Source organism: Lemur catta, chromosome 2 (genome assembly GCF_020740605.2).
Source record: "Lemur catta isolate mLemCat1 chromosome 2, mLemCat1.pri, whole genome shotgun sequence".
Taxonomy (NCBI): Eukaryota; Metazoa; Chordata; class Mammalia; order Primates; family Lemuridae; genus Lemur; species Lemur catta.
This window is the reverse complement of record NC_059129.1, coordinates 74,375,865-74,394,257: the sequence shown is the minus strand read 5'-3', so window position 1 is coordinate 74,394,257 and position 18,393 is coordinate 74,375,865. Positions and strand designations below refer to the sequence as shown.

General features: G+C 42.1%; 1 protein-coding gene across 1 annotated transcript in view; it reads right to left on the bottom strand.

Annotated features, from left to right (window-relative positions):
• The window catches only part of CD109 (CD109 molecule), a 120,492-nt gene that overhangs the window by 75,120 nt on the left and 26,979 nt on the right, over positions 1-18,393 (bottom strand). Inside the window, exon 5 of the mRNA XM_045543897.1 lies at positions 12,885-13,010. Within this exon, the coding sequence (XP_045399853.1) occupies positions 12,885-13,010 (126 nt within the window). The remainder of the gene's footprint in view (positions 1-12,884; positions 13,011-18,393) is intronic.

The window sequence follows — 18,393 nt, the reverse complement described above, 5'->3', positions numbered from 1 at the left end:
TGGGAGGCTGAGGCAAGAAGACCACTTGAGCCCAGGAGTTTGAGGTTGCAGTGAGCTGTGATGACACCATTGTGCTGTAGCCAGGCAACAGAACAAGACTCTTATCTAAAAAAAAAAAAAAAAAAAAAGTTCTTTGATCCAAACCCCTTCTGTTACAGCTGAGGAAACTGAGATCCTGAGCCCACCAGCCCTCAACTAGATCACTCGCACCCAGGTCTTGTGACTCCCAATCTAATGGTCTTTGCATTTGTTACCTGAAGCCATCCCTGACTAGGCTCCTTGAAAGTAGGGTCTGTGTCTTAGCATCTTTACATGTTGACTGACTGGTGTTTCTTCCCACCTAGCATACAACAGAACAAAAAAGTTCCATATTTTTAGCTTTATTCAGATCCCTAATAATCTTGCTATGCTTAAACCTATTGCCTACAGAAAAACAATCATGCAATATCTTTTCTTTTTCCCTCTTTTATTTTACCATAAAATTGGCAAAAAGCTCAAAAATAAACAAGCAATCACGATAGAAATATCATCCTATAAAAGTATCAGTAGATGCATATTGACCTACTTAGAGGAATGACAGAGTCAAAAGGATTAGCAAAATGACTGAAAATGTTTATTAACATTTACATCATCCTTTCCTTTCTTGTTCAGAATCTAAACATCTGTGGTCTAAACTCTAGCGGCAGCATATTTCTCTGGTGGTTTCAACCTAGACTGAGCATCAGGATCGGCTGTGGTGGATTTAATAAATAGAGATGCCTAGAGCTACTGAATCAGAATTACCAGGGCTAAAGGCCAAACATAACAAAGCGTTCATTCATCCATCCTTCAATAGAGATTGATCGCACCCAAGTGCCAGGCATTGAGCTGGGTGGTGGGGATACACCTTCATGCATGAAGCTTTTGGTCTAGTGGGAAGAAGGATATTTGTCAAATAATCCCATACATAAGTACATCATTGCAGACTATGACAAAGGCTGTGAATTAAATTTACAGATAATTATGAAATCTGGAGATGAGGCAGGAAAAGTAGAGTCAAATCAGGTAAGGCTTTGTGTAGGCCATGGTAAAATACCTGAATTTTATTCTAAGGGCAATGGAAAGTCTTTGGAGAATTTTAAGCTGGGGAATAACATCATGCAACTAATGTTTAGATTACTTCTACTGCTGTGTAGAGAATTTGGTTGCAAGATAGGAAAAGTACATTTAGAGAGACTGATTAAGAGACGCTGAAATATCTAAGAAAATATGGTGGCTTGGACAAAGGAAGTAGAGCTGGAAATTAAAAAAAAAAGTAGGTGGATTTGAAATATATTTAAGGGTAAAAGCTATAGGAATTGGTGAAGGCCTGGACATGGGTGGTGAGAGAGAATGAGATATTAAGGAGAATTCCAAGGTTACCAGCCTCCACAGCTGGATGGAGGGTGGAGAAATTCAGTAAGATGGAAAACACTGGAGAAGAGCCAGGTGCGCTAGGGGGAGATCATAAGAATATTGGACATGAAGAATTTAGGGTGCTTTGAAATATCCAAGTGAAGAGGTTAAACAGGCAGATGGCTATAGAGGTCTGGGACTCAGAGGTCTGGGTTCTCTCAGAGAGACAAATTCAAGAGTCACTGGTGCGCACATGGAAATGGAAACCATATCTGTTGTTGAACTTGCCTAGATTGAGAAACGAAAGAAACTTGAAACCAAACCTTGCAACATGCCAATATGTAAGAGAAAATAAATGACAAAAGCGACCAAGGAGAATCCAGACAAGTTGAACAAAACCCAGGAGCCAAACTCAAGTGAGTTGGGGACATGGAGGTAGAGAGATTAGACAAGTTTTATTTTTTAGATTAGCCAGGATGGGGATGTGAAGTCACTGCAGAGGGAAGTAGGATCAAAGTGCAGTATTTCTCTATTATTTTGGTTTATTTTTTTTAATGTGAAATACTTAAGCATATTAGATTTTGTGGAAAGATCCAGAACAGAAAGTAATCCATGTTGAAGATTGAGGAGAAATAAGAGATCGCCAATACTGTAACTTTTCTGAGAAAGCAGAAGACCCGTATGTACTTCTACTCCAAGACAGAGGTAGAGGTACGGGCCTTAGATGTGAAGAATGACATCTCTGCTGTAGAAGACGAGAAGCAGCCTGAGACCGGCGCAGAGGCAGATAGACATGTGAATCTGGTCCAGAAAATGAGAGAACTTCCCATCCAACAACTGCTGTTTTCTCTGTAGAGAGGGAGATAATCCACTGTGAGGGAGGAGGAAGGAACCAGACTCACCTCATAAGACAGCTTTTTCCTGATTCGCTTCTCTCATTAGCAAGAATCACAAATATCCGGGGACTCAGCAAGACCGGAACTACACAGCTGAAGAACCGAAGTTGGTCTATACCTGATGGTCACTCATAGTGACAGGACTTGTGAAAAATGGAACCTAACCAATGACCAAGACATGGACGGTACAGGGCTCCGGTCAGAAGGACATGGCCAGGCAACCGTTGTGACAAGCGCACTCACACTCCTAAAAAGTGCCACCATTTGCAGCGCAAGTGCATTGTGCTGTACCAGGGGCAAACCGATTCCCTTGGTGGAAAAGTGCTAACTAGAAGCATAGTCCCCTTAAAAACAAACAACATACAAACACCACTCATTTAAACCTCTCTGTTCCTACTGAAGGTGGAAATAATTATGGTTTTTAAAGACACACAACATGGCCACCTTTCTTGGGCACCTATTCCAAGCAAGGAGAAAAGCTTCAGCTTCTTCCTGAATGGGCAAGTTACCCTTGAGGCAAAATAATTCTATTTCTTGCTTTTTTTTCTCCTTTTCTCACTCCATCCAGGTACTTCTTACTTATTGCAGTGCCTCACCCTGGTATCCAGGGCTGCTACCACCAGTCAGCGTCCAGTGAGTTATCATTTTCCAAAACTACCCCTATGGTATTGAAAATTAAGTATCCTTTTGAACTATACACACACATCACACCAATGTCAACTTCTTGCTTTTGATGTTGTGCCATAATAACGTAAGATATGACCATTGGGTACACTGCATAAAGGGTACACAGGACCTCTCTGGACTGTCCTTACAACTTTCTATGAATCTACTTCAAAGTAAAAAGTTCTTTTAAAAATTAATCTTTTTATGCCTCCTATGACCAGGACTATATAGCCTGCTAGGTGAAAGTAACCTAGTCCTTAATAATATATTAACAGATATTAATGGAGAAAGGTTACCAGGTAACCTGGATGCTGGACTCAAATCCTCAGTGTAAAGGCATGGCTGTCGTGGTCAGAATCTGAGACACCTTGGGAGCAACCCAGTGTGTGTGGAGGTGATCCCTGGGCACCCTCAAGTCATACAACAGACGTGGACATCTTCTTCACCGATGCATACAGCAGGTCCTGTTGATATCCAAACTCAATCTAAAAGGGTGACCATTTTAAAACAGCAATTGCTGCACATGTTAAACAATTTAATTTTACAGAACTGAAAGTATGAGGAAACTAGCTTTTGGGCCTGACCCTACCACAACGCACTGTGTCAGCCTAAGCAGGTCATGTCGCCTCTCTCAGATTCTTCCTCCATAAAATGAGAAGATGGATCTCAGTGACCTCTAAGATCCTCTGCAGCACTGAGACCCTATGACATGTGCTGATGGTTCCCTCAGATCGTCCACTTTACTGGTGAACATGACACACTAAAGTCTGACCCCACAGTTTTCTAACTGATGCCAAAAATAGGTACCTGCACAGAAGGGTAGGGAATAGACATTTGAAAGGGGCACACTCCCCAGGTGGCTTCCAGAGGGGAGGAACAAGACAAACAACTCCTCACAAAAATGTGCATGGGGTCCAGAAACCTAAATGCACACTGCCAAAGCACTGGCAGTAACAGATCAAACGGTTCCATAAAGTCAGAAGAATAATACAGCACATAATTGTGAGTGCATTTTAAATTTTATAAGGGACTAGGATATCCAGTTCTTGACCGAAATCTTTTCTAATGTTCTAAACAAGAAAGTCCAGACCATTAACCCTAAAGTCCTGTTTTCCATTGCCTCACAGATTCATCAAATACAGCAACCACATATATTCTTGAAATGAAAATATATAAACACCCTTCTACTAAGTTGTAGTGTCATACGGGGGGATGGGGCTACAAGTTAAAGAACATCACAAGGGATAATGACCAAGAGCTATTGTCTCGAAGAAACTGTTCCTTCACTCCGTTCACTCACACTTTCATTCCACAGGCATGAGTGGGTTCCTACGACAGATCAAATACTACATTAGACAGAATAAATGCTGAAATTAATAAATAGCTCACAGTCTAATAAATGAGGCAGACATATTTTTTAAAACTACACTAATCATAGCTTGGGGAGATACAAGTTCTGGAGATTGTGGCACCACAATGTGAATGTACTTGATGCCACTGAACTTTAAAATGGTTAAAATGGTAAATTTTATGCTACATATATCTTATCATGATTTTTTAAAAAAGGAAAATAACACTGCCCTGATTGGTCGTCACAGAGGTGTGTATCCAGGCCCACGGAAGAATGGAGAATGAAGTGCTGAGCTCTGCCAGTGGATGCTCAAAGTCAACATTTTAAAACCAACTCCTCCCTCCCTCTCTCACTGTATGTGGAAGTAAGAACTTGAGGTCCTTCTCAAAAAAGAAAAGCATTCTTATAAGGAGAGGCTAGCAAAAGTATTTTGGAAGACACAGCCACATTCCAGAGAGGATGCCACTGTCTTCTGACCTGTCAAAGTCTGCTCCATGCTTTCTGTTAAGTTGTCATCACAAGCCAGGGGAGCTACCAGATGCTACTTGTAGAGTGTTTCAGGGACAAGAACTGTCCAAACAAAAAGATGTGCTCTTCTGCAAAGGAAAAACAGCTCCAGAGAAACCTAACAGCAGAAGCAAGCTGACCCAGGCAACAGCTGGATGGCCAGTCCAGAAAAGATAAGGAGTATTCCGAAAGGCTATAAAAAGTAGGGAGGTGTTGGCAATCCCCACCTAATCTTTCCATAACAACTGAGGATAAAGTAGATGTAACTGTTATAAGCAAAGGAATAATTCAACGCAGATTGCTTCTGAATGACATAATAATTCGATACCCACAGTTCATTACAAAAGGCCCCAAAAGAGTGATTTTGAGCCTTAAGTCTGTTAAGTTTTCTGCATTCTATTTCTTGCCCCTCAACACTGGCTTAGGATTGAGACAAGGTCTGAGAAATTGCAGTAGTGACAGCTAGAAGACACTATAATATCATCGAGTTCCATGGTTCCCAAGATGACTGTGCATCTAAAGCATCAGAGAAGCTGTTGCAAAAATACAGACTATACTAAAAATTCTGAGTTAGCAAGTTTAAGGTGCTAGGAAGCTCTACTGAGCTAGTCACTAGAGCGGTAAACAGCTGACAGCAGCGCTAAACCTGCCATAGTTCCGTACCATGTCCACTACCCAACACTGCCTCCCAGTGGGCTAGATAGATACTAGAGATGCCCAGCCGTGAATATTTATCAGTGCTTCTCTAAATGTGGTCCAAAAAATATATCGAATTTTCTAGAGTGCTTATTTAAAATCCAAATTCAAATTCCCATGCCAGAATGAGTAAATTGCTATCTGACGGTGAGACCTGGACTATGTGTCTTTAACAACTCCCCAGCCCGCTGATTCTGCGGCCCACTGATGTTTCTTTCGGAACCACTGGCACGTTCTAGCTGGCTGGAGCCTCAGGCGGCCCTTGTGCTAAATCCAGCTGCCTGTGCTGCTCTGGAAGGGAGAACAGACTTCCGGCTGACATGGAGGAAAGAGGACACGGGGCTACAGTCATGAGGTGAACAGGAATTGGATTCTCCCTTCAGGCTCTCAGAGGAACATGAGCACCCATGTTTGGGTCACCCAGGGACCTGGAGCCATGGGCTGTCCACAGCGAAACATGCAGGGAGAGGGCTGCTGTAGCCAGATCCCTCCTGGTTTCCAGGAGCCTGGTTCTCAGACACCAGCGTTAGCCTTTCTTTTAAAGACCCTCTAAACTTACATTCTAGTGCCCTGGAATATAATTTTCAAATCACAGATGCAAAAATATTTGCAACTAACTAAATGTGGTATAGTCATACAATGGAATATTTTTCAGCCTTAGAAAGGAAATTCTCACATATGCTACAATATAGATGAATCTTGAAGACAAGCCAGTCACAAAAAGAGATCCTATGTGAGTCCACTGATACGAGGTGCTTACAATAATCGAAATCACAGAGACAAAAAGTAGAATGGTGGTTGCTAGGGGATGGGGCGTGAAGGAGGAGAATGAGGAGTTATTGTTTAATCAGTATAGATTTTCAATTTTGTAAGATGAAAAGAGTTCTGGAGATGGATGGCCGTGATAGTTCCACAACACTATGCATGTACTTAACAACACTGAACTGTACACTTAAAAATGGTTAAGATGGTACATTTTATGTTATATGCATTTTATCACAATAAAATAAATTGGAAGCTGGGCAAAGTGTGGCAGAGGTAGAGGAGATCGTGATTGTTCTTGAGAGAAGTGCAATCCCCAAAGCAGCAAAAAACTGTTCTTATTAGATGCAGGTACGTCAAGTGAGCGTGTGCATAGGTACACAAAGGGTCAGTCCTCTTACTAAATTTTACCAATTTTAAGAGGTGTTAGGGCTGGGCACGGTGGCTCACGCCTGTAATCATAGCACTCTGGGAGGCTGAGGCGGGAGGATCGTTTGAGGTCAGGAGTTTGAGACCAGCCTGAGCAAGAGCGAGACCCCGTCTCTACTAAAAAATAGAAAGAAATCAGCTGGACAACTAAAAATATATATAGAAAAAATTAGCTGGGCATGGTGGCACATGCCTGTAGTCCCAGCTACTTGAGAGACTGAGGCAGAAGGATTGCTTGAGCCCAGGAGTTTGAGGTTGCTGTGAGCTAGGCTGACACCACGGCACTCTAGCTCGGGCAACAGAGCAAGACTATGTTTCAAAAAAAAAAAAAGAGGTCTTAGGAATTATGATCATCAAGAGTTTTTTTGCAATTTAACTAAACTAGCATTGTATAAAAAACATTTCTATGACTATATACAGAATTTGCTATGTCCCACCATCATATACTGCACAATGGAGATAAAAAACACAAATAAAAACCTAAAAATTTTACTAGATAAAAATAATTACTCATCATAAAAAAATTCTGAAGGTGGAAAGCAATATTTACAGGTCAAATGCAATTTAAGTTAATCCAGAAAGTTTAAAAGTATAATAAATGACTTATTCATTTTTATCCTACAAACAAACATGTTACAATTGGAAAAATGCCAAGGAGCCCATTAAGTGTATTTTACTTAAAGGATCCTCTTCCTGACCTAGGGAGAAAAGTGACTAAAGAATGACACTTTCTTTTTTTTTTTTTTGAGACAGAGTCTCACTTTGTTGCCCAGGCTAGAGTGAGTGCCGTGGCATCAGCCTAGCTCACAGCAACCTCACACTCCTGGGCTTAAGCGATCCTACTGCCTCAGCCTCCCGAGTAGCTGGGACTACAGGCATGTGCCACCATGCCCGGCTAATTTTTTTTTTTGCTATATATATTTTTAGTTGGCCAGATAATTTCTTTCTATTTTTAGTAGAGACGGGGTCTCACTCAGGCTGGTCTCGAACTCCTGACCTCGAGCGATCCACCCGCCTCGGCCTCCCAGAGTGCTAGGATTACAGGCGTGAGCCACCGCGCCCGGCCTAAGAATGTCACTTTCTAACAACAAAAGAAAAAAACAAAAAACAGGAAAAAAAGCAAGAAAAAGGAAAAAAAAAAAAATGTCAATTCTCTAATTATCCGCACAGTCCCTACAAATCAAAGCTGTGATAAGTCCTGTATTTTTTTAATACTATTGTTCTTCAGTGGCAATACTGATATCATTCCATGTTTTGTCTACAAATGGGCCTTCAAAACATTCTCCTGAAAATAAATATTTTTCCCCTCCCTGAGTTTTATACTGGGAATAGTCACTCCCTCAGAAAAATAAACATACAGTCTATGACAGTAGACTACTTATAAGCCCAGCACACTTCTGCTATGCAACTCTGCTACCTAATGGTAGACTATTTAAACAATAAATATATTTCCTCCATAGTTATCCTTCACTGCTAAAAGAGAAGGTGTTTAATAATGAGCAATACACAGTCGTTTAATGCCAGAGTCAAGGAAAGACAAAAACCAGAGACCAAGGCCACAGCTAAGGGCACGTCTCATAACATTGCCTTGATTATACTGACCCCTGGTGGCCCTTCAAGGCACTTTTTAAATAAAGTGGGTAGTTTTTTTCTTAGCTGTATGCCTTAAATTATTAATATTATAACATATCACCAATAATAAGTGCCTGATTAGTATGCTTGTCTTCAGAAAGATAAAGATGCTTTATAGGATGTGTAAAATGGGAAATTATATTTAGTTCAAGGCAAGTGATTATTATATAGTTTTCATACATTCATTTAATATTAATATCACACATACTGCCTTCTACCTATGTGCAATGCACTGCGCTAGGTCCCAGGAAGAGAGGGGTTAACAAGACCAAAAGGTCACTACCTTTACAAAGGCCACCAATTCAAAGTGACATGGATGAACCTAGGGAAGCACACAGTGCTATGGGAATGTCTGGAGGGGCCAGGCCATTTTAGAGAAGGCCTGCAGATTGAAAGCAAGTAGCTAGAGCACCGAAGGGAAAAACAGCACTCCAGGCAGCAGGAACAGCATGGGAAAGGCTCTGGGATGAGACAGACTGGTGAGTTTGAGAAACTTAAAGAATAGCTATGTCTAAAGCATAGAGTTCAAGGGCAAGGGTGTCATTTAACAAGGCTAAAGAGGTGGGCAAGAGCCAGATCTTGTGAATGTTTTTAATTTTTTAAGCACCTAAACTTCCTTATGAGCATTATCTCTTTTTCTATCAAAGCAATATGGCAGGTCAAGTCCACAAACCACTACATAAGAAATTCTATAAATCTTTCAAAGTACAATCTCGCATATTCCACAAGTCTCTCTACTCTTCTGTCCCCCTTTCTCCTCTGGTACTTATTCTGTTCACTACTCATTGGACAAATTAATTTCTTGGCACCTGTCACCCAGTTAAACCTGCCCTTGTTCATCAGTGACTTCTGAATGGACCAACAATGTCCACGTGGGCCCAAGGGCAGCCCATCTGCAGGCTACCAGCCACCTGTGTAGTGAGTGTGATGGCTATTTAGTAAAGCCAATTCAGATTTTGACTGGAGAACACCATAAAGGTTGGCAGAAGAGTGAGAAGGGAATGGAGCAGACCATGAAAGACAGGGAACACCTGGCCCCAAAAGCATGGGTGCTCATCCTTACGATAAACCAAGATGGCCTGAGCACCTTACAATTCCTTTGCTGTTGCACTGACTGCTGTTTTTCTGTCACCCTTCTGCCATTTAACTTTTATCACATTATTTGTGTCACCACAAGGATCTCTGAAAGCAGATGTCACATGTTGAGCTTCCTTGTATTCATCACAGCACCGTAAGTCCTCAACACATACTGGATGGATGGATAGATAGATGGATGATGGATGGAGGATGGATGGACAAACAACTGATTCCTGGAGAATTTAAGTGGGAACTGAAAATAATCTCTTATCTGCTTAGAACTCACCATATGCTTCCTAATCTCCGATCCCATCATTGTCCTCATGCTCCAGTAACACCAAGTTTCTCCCAAATCCTCAGAAACACAAGGTTCTCTTCCACGTTCTCTGCCTCTACACAGACCCTTCTCTCTCTTCTAAGTTTCACAGATGTCTACTTTTCCCACCTTCTCTACAAGCTCAAATGTCCTCTTCCCCCAGGATTCATCACACCCTGCTCTAGGCTTCCATACGCCTTTACGAGTCCTCTACGCTTAACTCATCTCATCTCTCTCCCTCTACACCACAACCTCTCCATGAGCCCCGTGGGGTCTTCATCTTCACAAAGATGCTCAAAAAACATGTGCTGACGAGGGGGGACTAGTTCTGCTTTCAGGATTTGTTCCCAAAAAATGTTAACTGAAAAAAAGAAAAGTTAAATTTTTAATCCCTCAGTTTAGAGAAAGAGCTGGGTTCATAGGGCATGCTCATTATATATTTGTAGATTTATTAATATTACTAAGTTTATTGCTCTAATCCAGATAATTTTAGAATCTTAAAGCAACACAGTGAATAGAAAGCTGCTATTTGATTTAAAGTAAACTAAAGACAGAATGGGAGGGCAAACTCCTGCCTGCCAGCTGAGTGTACTTGGAAAGTTACTCAATGCTACCAGGCTCTGGCTTCTCCTCATAAAATGGGCATGGTCATGCCCACCTCACAGAATTACACAGTATGCAGAATAAATATGGGAACACTAGAAAATATCTCATACTGTGCCTGGCCAATAGCGATGTGCAACCTTCCTAAAATGCATTATAATTACATGGCACTACAGAAAATAGCCGGTAAAATCAAACAGTGTGATGGCCCAGTGTTTACATTGCGAGACACCCTTGAAGACTAGTGCCTCCCCCACCATGAAACGTTGTCCCCATGTCTTTTCTACACTCGGTACTTTTCTAACATTTAGACTCTTACAGGTATCATTGCACAGCGTTATAAGTAAGAAAAGTAAGCAAAAACCCGAGCTGAAAATCCTACAACATGATTTTAATGTTTACGCATTACCTTTTTCTCTAAAAATATGAACCTCTTTTATAATATTGCCTCCAATATTCTCTAAAACCATGTCATGGCCACGTGCAGTGGCTCATGCCTATAATCCCAACACTTTGGGAGGCCAAGGCAGGAGTGCAGTGGTTGGATCATAGCTTACTGGAACCTCGAATCCCTGGTCTCAAGTGATCCTCCTGCCTCAGCCTCCCTAGGACTACTGAGGTATGCCACCAGGGCCAGCTCATTTTTCTTTATTTTTCGTAGAGATGGGGGTCTCACTATGTCGCCAAGGTTGTTCTCAAACTCCTGGCTTCAAGCGATTCTTCCACCTCTGCCTCCAAAGTGCCGGGATTACGGGCATGAGCCACCATGCCTGGCAGGAATCACAATTCTCAGATGTGAAATAGTCATATATTTCCATTTGTCTGCCGAGGCACCTCTTATCCATAGCACATGTTTGTCTGAAGGAAGGTTGTCCATTAGGTTTAACCATATAAAACTGCTCATATTTGGCACTTTTGACCTACAAAAATGGCAATTTCATGTCTAACCTAATAATTTATCATTTTTTGTCTAAACTAATCTCAAAGATACTGCTTTGAAACTGAATAAGGGTTTGCTATGTCTTACATCTTCTAACCAGGCCCCAGACTCAGGTATTTCTACCAGGATGCTGGGGTTCATGGGGTCCTGGGGTCAGGTGGGAAGTCTGGGCTTTGCCATCAGAGACCTGAGTTCAAATCTTGTTTCTTTTGTTTTCCAGCTCCACACCCCTTGGCAGGTGCTAAACTTCTCCAAGCTTCAGCTTCCTCACCTAGAAATTGAGTTTAATAAGACCTGTTTTTCAGGACTGTTGTGGCAATGCAAGTAAAAAGCAGTGCACACATTAAGTACTGGGTACTTTTACCTCACCTCAGGTCTTATGCTAAAGCATGTTATTCCTTCTAATACAGTGGCTCTCCACAGAGCAGGGGGAGGGTATTTCCACCCAGAGGACATTCAGCAATGTCTGAAGACACTTTTGATTGTCACAACTTGGGGGGAAGGGAGAACTGCTACTTACATCTAGTGAGCAGAGGCCAGAGATGCTGTTAAACGTCCTACAATGCACAGGACAGAGCCCACAAGAAAAGAATATTTGTCCAAAATGTCAATAATAAAAAGCTCTGTTCTAAGGCCAGCCATGGTGGCTCACGCCTATAATCCTAGCATTCTGGGAGGCTGAGGCGGGAGGCTCATTTGAGCTCAAGAGTTTGAGACTATCCTGAGCAAGAGTGAATAGAAAGAAATTATCTGGACAACTAAAAATATATAGAAAAAATTAGCCGGGCATGGTGGCACATGCCTGTAGACCCAGCTACTCAGGAGGCTGAGGCAGGAGGATCGCTTGCGCCCAGGAGTTTGAGGTTGCTGTGAGCTAGGCTGACGCCACAGCACTCTAGCCCGGGCAACAAAGTGAGACTCTGTCTCAAAAAAAAAAAAAAAAAATCTCTGTTCTAATATAACATTTTTAAAGCTTTTATTCATTAGTTTATATATATATATATATATTTTTTTTTTAATCCCAAAGGAAAACAGGAAAATATTCAATAAATTTTTAAGGATCACATAATGGTGCACAGGAGAAAACCTGAGGCACAGACAGATGGGACACATCTTAACACCCCTGCCCTGTTAGGTCTCAGAGCTGTACAAGTTGGCAGCAAATATAGGAAGAGGTGGAGGAGCTGGGGAGATTGAGGAACAGAAGCGATGTGGCCATTTCTTAAACAAAGATTAAAAGTAGGTTAGTCCAATGGCTTATCAGGAGTCATTTACAAAGTATTTGCCAAATTTACCAAATAACAGCTTATTTTTCTAATGTTCCTTACTTAGTTTTAAAATGCTCAATACATGCAATAAATAAGTAAACATTTATTTAATCAGTTATATACTAAAATGCCAAAATGTTTTAATCTCCACACATATCACAGAAAGCGACAACAATTAAACTCTATTATAATGAAGGCTAATCCATTGATAAACATAGTAAATTAAAAATAAACCACTTAAATTGTCTAGATGCTCATATTATTATTATTTTCTTTCTATTCATTGAATAAATGACTTTGGAGATATTTCCCCAACTGACCTTAAAAATCATTTTAACATTCCCCCAAAAAATATATTTATACTCACATTCACTTGAACTTGAATGGACCAGTCACCAAGTATCGGATGGGAAGATAATTGAAAAGTTTTGGAAACGACTCCAAGATCACTCTGCTGTGACAACCACTGTTGGATCAAATTTGACTTGGGGTCCTAAAATGAAAACCATACATGTAAAGGCTGCCCACATACATGTGTATCCTATTTGGTTAGGAATGATATTAATACCCTGCAGCACTCCCAGACACATCCAGAACTTTCCCCAAAATATGGCACAAAGATAGTTTCTGGAAAATGTTAGCTCTGTATTACTAAAGAAGACAAATCAAAATTTCTTCTTTCCTTGTATTTCTACAGAGATCAGATTCATTCTGCTCCACCTTTTAAATCCAGGCACCATATTTCCTTCTACAGGAAACACTACAATATGTACGTCACCAAACCTGCGGGGGCGGCCGCGGTGTCAGTGCTAAAAGAAATTCCACTGTGGCGATGACAGGCCCCGTTTATTAAAGGCTCACTCTGTGCCAGGCATTCTGCCCTGTCTCTAATTACACTGCTCCTTCAGAGTAGGGTTACTCTCACTTCATGGTGGAGAAAACTAATGCCTGAAGAGGGGTGTAAGCATTCAACTGTAAGTGACTGGCACGGCCCAACGTTACAGCACCAAGACGTGATGGGATTCAGGATTCAAACCCATGTCTGTCTTTTAACTCTACAACAGTGTATCAGAGAGATGTTTACCCAGAGGAATATACAAAAAACACTCAGTCTTCCTATACTCTCCCAAACGACGATCCTCTCATGCAACATTCATCCAAGCCATGCCAGCAGCCACCCCAGATTCCTCTCTCACGTTCCCAGCCCTGCCAACTCTGGCTCATTAATATCTCTCTAATTTGTCTCCTTTTTTCTATCCTCACATCCAACCACCACATCCTATTTTCTAACTAATGCAACTAATCTCTCCCCTCCAGTCTTGCCCCCTCCCATACAACTTCCCCACTGCCAACCTTATATCCAACCACCATGTCCTATTTTCTAACTAATGCAACTAATCTCTCCCCTCCAGTCTTGCCCCCTCCCATACAACTTCCCCACTGCCAACCTTACATCCAACCACCATGTCCTATTTTCTAACTAATGCAACTAATCTCTCCCCTCCAGTCTTGACCCCTCCCATACAACTTCCCCACCATCAACAGTGTCACACATCTGAAACACAAATCTGAGAATGAGTCACAGTGGCTGAAATGCTTGGCACAGTTCCTGACATAGAGCAAGCAATGAATACATAGTGGCTATGAACCTTACCACTAGGTAATGATGGCTTTTATTTGCTTATAGAAAGTCTACACTCCTTTGCATAGTTTACAAAGCCCTTAATAATCTGACCCGATCTACATTTCTAGGCTCATCTTCCTCCAAATATACAGATTTATTTTCAGTTCACCCCCAGTCCATGCATCTAGGCCCCTGCAATATTAATAGCTGCATGGAATTCCCCCCCTTTCCTGTCCAGCTTCCTGCCTTCTATACATGCCCCCAACAGACAGAGGTGACCACTTCCTGGAGAGCCCCTGGTACACATGGTGTTTACCCCTCTTGAGCACATAATACGGTTAAAAGGAGTAAAATACGTTTATTTTACATCTTTTATTTTGCAAAAATATATATTTTTTATTCCCAACTAGACCGAACTGAGAGCAGGATAGAATATTTTCCCTTGTTCTTATTCTCTAAGCTTTGACTAGAGGTAGTGAATTGGCCCAGCATTAGTTGCCCAGCAGAAACCTCTCTCCCAAGGGAGGGATATGAAAGTTGGGGGTAAGCAGAGTGCTGAGAACTGAATAGGAAGCAGTCTAATAAATCAGAAACTAATTGTTAAAACCAGAGACCAAAAGCAAGTCGAGAACAAGCAGGTCACTCTACCCTTGGCAGACGCGTGGGACAGGCACTGTGATCAGCGGCTGGTTCTACTGCACCTGCCACAACGTGATGCATGGGAGGGCGATGGAGTTTAAAGGCTCAGGAACAAAGGAAGAAATACAAATGGCTGATAAATATATGCTGCACAGTAATTAAGGAAATACAAATGAAAACAATGTAATACCATTTTTCTTCTGTCAGACTGACAAAGATTTCTAAAATAATGATAATTCTTGATGTTATCTAAAGTCTAGGAAAAAGGAATGTCCATATCCTGCTGATGTATGATTGTGGTGAGGGTGTACACTTCTCCCAGGTAGTGTCATGGCCCTTCAAACACAGGAAGTCCGAGCTGACCTTGTTGATGACTTCGAACTTGGGGGACCTGGAGAGTTGGGAGTAAATGAGATAATCCCTCTGGTTTTCCAGGCCCATGTTGGGCCTAGGTCTAACTGTTACCAACAAGGAGGACATAGAGGATGTAAAAACACTGGAAGTCTACAGAGCACGTCAAGATTTGAACAGGTCACGCAGGGTGACATCACAGGCAAGCCCAGCGTTTGCACACAGTCACATCCTGCTGGGACGTTCCCATGTACAGTGTGAGCAGTGCCCCGTCTCAGCCAGAAATGCTGGGTACCAGACAAGCTGGAATGGTGGCTCTTTGCGTGACCTCCCAGTGGCTCCAGAGCTCTGTCAGATGCCTCAGCACAGCACAGTGCCTGCTGCCTATGCCAGACTGTCTCAAGCAGTCAATTCCCTGGCTGGAGAATGTGTCTACAAGGACTACTTCTGGAGTCCTGGATTATACGAGAAGGACATGTCGGTCTGGCATGTAGAATCAGAGAAGTCAAATCACTCAACTGTAGCCCCCTCACCTGGCCAGGGCTGAGGTTTAGTTTGCCACCACTGCTCCAGGCCAGGGTGTCAGGGCACAGTCGCAGGATGTACTCCCAAGCCAGTAACACTTGTTTCCATACAAGGCCGTTCACTTGTACCAGGAGCAACAACTTCTTAAAGGAGAGGTCAGGCTAGAAGCCAGCCATGCCAGCTGCCATGACAGTCTCAGAGGTATTATTTCCATAATGCTATACCAAACTGGCTGGAGGAGGCCAGAATTAGGGTGGAGGTAGCACATGTTTTTCCCACTGCTAAAAGGCCTCTGAAGCCCATTTCCTTCCTGAGAAGGTCCGTTATTGGGACAGGCAAAATGAATAATACCCCAAAAAAACTGAACATCCCTGAATATGCTGTGACAGTCAATACCTTAGTTACATCCTACAACCATTCTTGGCTGGGCAAGACCGGCCCCCAAAATTTAGCTACCATGTGCACTTCTCCACATCGGCCTGCAGGTGGTGCAGTGCCAGCGAGTACAACTTTGTTCCAGTCAGGGGCTCCAGTTTCACCAAGTCCCACTTCTTTCTAGGAAGTTTTGTCGAGAAACCAATTATTCCACACTGAAAGATGCAGAAAACATCACAGTCTAGTGAGCGCTGGCCCAAATGACTGTTTTCAGCCGGAGGAGTACAACGGTGTGGACATTCACATCAGTGCTCGGATCTGGCCTCCGTGACTTACAAGGAGGAAGGAAGCCAGCCCTGAGTGCACATGGGAGTATTATCTCCCAGACACAGACAGGGTACATAGATGACCCTCACTCACTGCCCCCAAACACTTTGGATTCCAGGTGGAATTTTAGTCTACTCCTTTGCCCTGGCCAAGAGTCCCTAGGTACCAGAGCTAACAAGAGGAAGGCCTCTCTGAGCCCTTCCAGGAAAGCCAAATGTCACATGCTAAGTCCAAAACGGGACAGAAGAGCCCAGAGAATCTACAAAATCAAAGGTTTCAAAGGCAGATACTAGACCAGAATAGAGAAGCAGAACAATAAAAATGCACGGACTAGTTGTCCGGAATCAACAGGGTTAGTTCTGGGATAATGCCTAGAACAGGCAGTTTATCCAGTGCTAACTTTTATTTGTTTGAGGTAGAGAGAAGGATTGAATGTAAACAGAGATAGGCAGACATTTATTTCTAAATCATCTATTTTACACATAGTTTCTGGCATATAGTAAGTTTTCCATATATGTGGATAAATGATGAAGGATGGTATAAATGGAGTCAGTTCAACCCTGCTCAGCGAGTCACATGAATTTAGAAATGCCATTCACTGTGTCGGTCTGCTTTATAGACATTCCAGTGCACAGCAAAAGCAGAAATTCACAGAGCTGCAAACTCTGAAATAATACTAGTTCAAGAAATATGCATTAAGCACCATGCCAACCAATGTGGTATTTGCTGCAAATATGTCCTGGCTTGAAATTATATGTATACGTGTTTGGTTGGTAGGTTTTTATTGTTGTAGTTGTTGCTGTTTAGATTTATAACAGCAAGGAAACTAAGAAGAGTAGGAAGGTACTGAACTAAAAGGCCTGAATTTACCTTCCACACTATGTTATTCATTAGAATATTTGGGGTGGCCAATGTCCTGGGACTGAGGGGGTTCCCAGGACCAGGGACTCTGTTTTAAAATCAGGATCATCCAAGGCAAACAGGGATAAGTTGGTCACTCTATTCCCACGTAATGATCAAAAGTCTAGAATTCTCCTCATCCTAAGTATAGAAAACTAGGCCCAGCAGGATCGCAGCTGTCTTCCACTTGATTCTCACAGGAAAGTACTGGGTCTGCTAACTATGCTGCCTCCAGATCACTGAGTGTCCAAGCAGCAGCGGCCAAACAACTACCTGTCAAAAGAGGTTCCTTTAATAATAATAATAATAATAACTCATGTTTAGTGAGACTGTACTATGTGCCACACACAGTTCTAAATGGTTTACTTGAATCATCTATCTCACTTAATCCTCACAAAACTTTGTGAGGTATTATTATTATTACATATTTTACACATAAGAAAACTGAGACTCAGGGAGATTAATTAATTTCCCCAAGATCACACAGCGAGCATCTATTCTTCTTAGAGCTGATAGTGTTCCTTTTAAGATACTAAGTCAGACCACATCATGCCTCTTCTCAGAATTCTCCACTGAATTCTCATTTCACTCACTGTAAAATCCAAAGTCCATATCATGGCCAAGAAGACCCTGTATAAGCCCAACCCCAACCCCAGATGATCTCATCTCCTAATACTTGTCCCCTCACTCCCTCGGCTCCAGCACACCACCAGCTTGCTGTTCCTCCAACGCACCAAACAAGCTCCCACCTCAGGGCCTTTCCACGTGCTCCTCCCTGTTTGGGCTCATTTCCTTTAGGTCTCTGCACACGTATGTCTTCCCTGAAAACCCTACATAGCAAGTAGCAAATACAAACTCTCCCACACATACACAAATACATACATACCTGTCCCTTTACATATATGTGTGTATGTGTGTGTGTGTGTGTGTTTATTGTCTGTCTCTTCACTATCTGCTGAAAAACAAATTCAGTGTGAGTAGGGACTTAATCTGTTCTGTTCACTGCCCTATGTTAGTGCCTGGAACACAGAAGTTCAATAAATGTTTAATGAATGGATAAATCAATAAAGAAGCCAGGACTGCAATTCAAGCAGGCCGACTTGGGAGCTTGAGCTCTTAACTCAGTGCTATAACA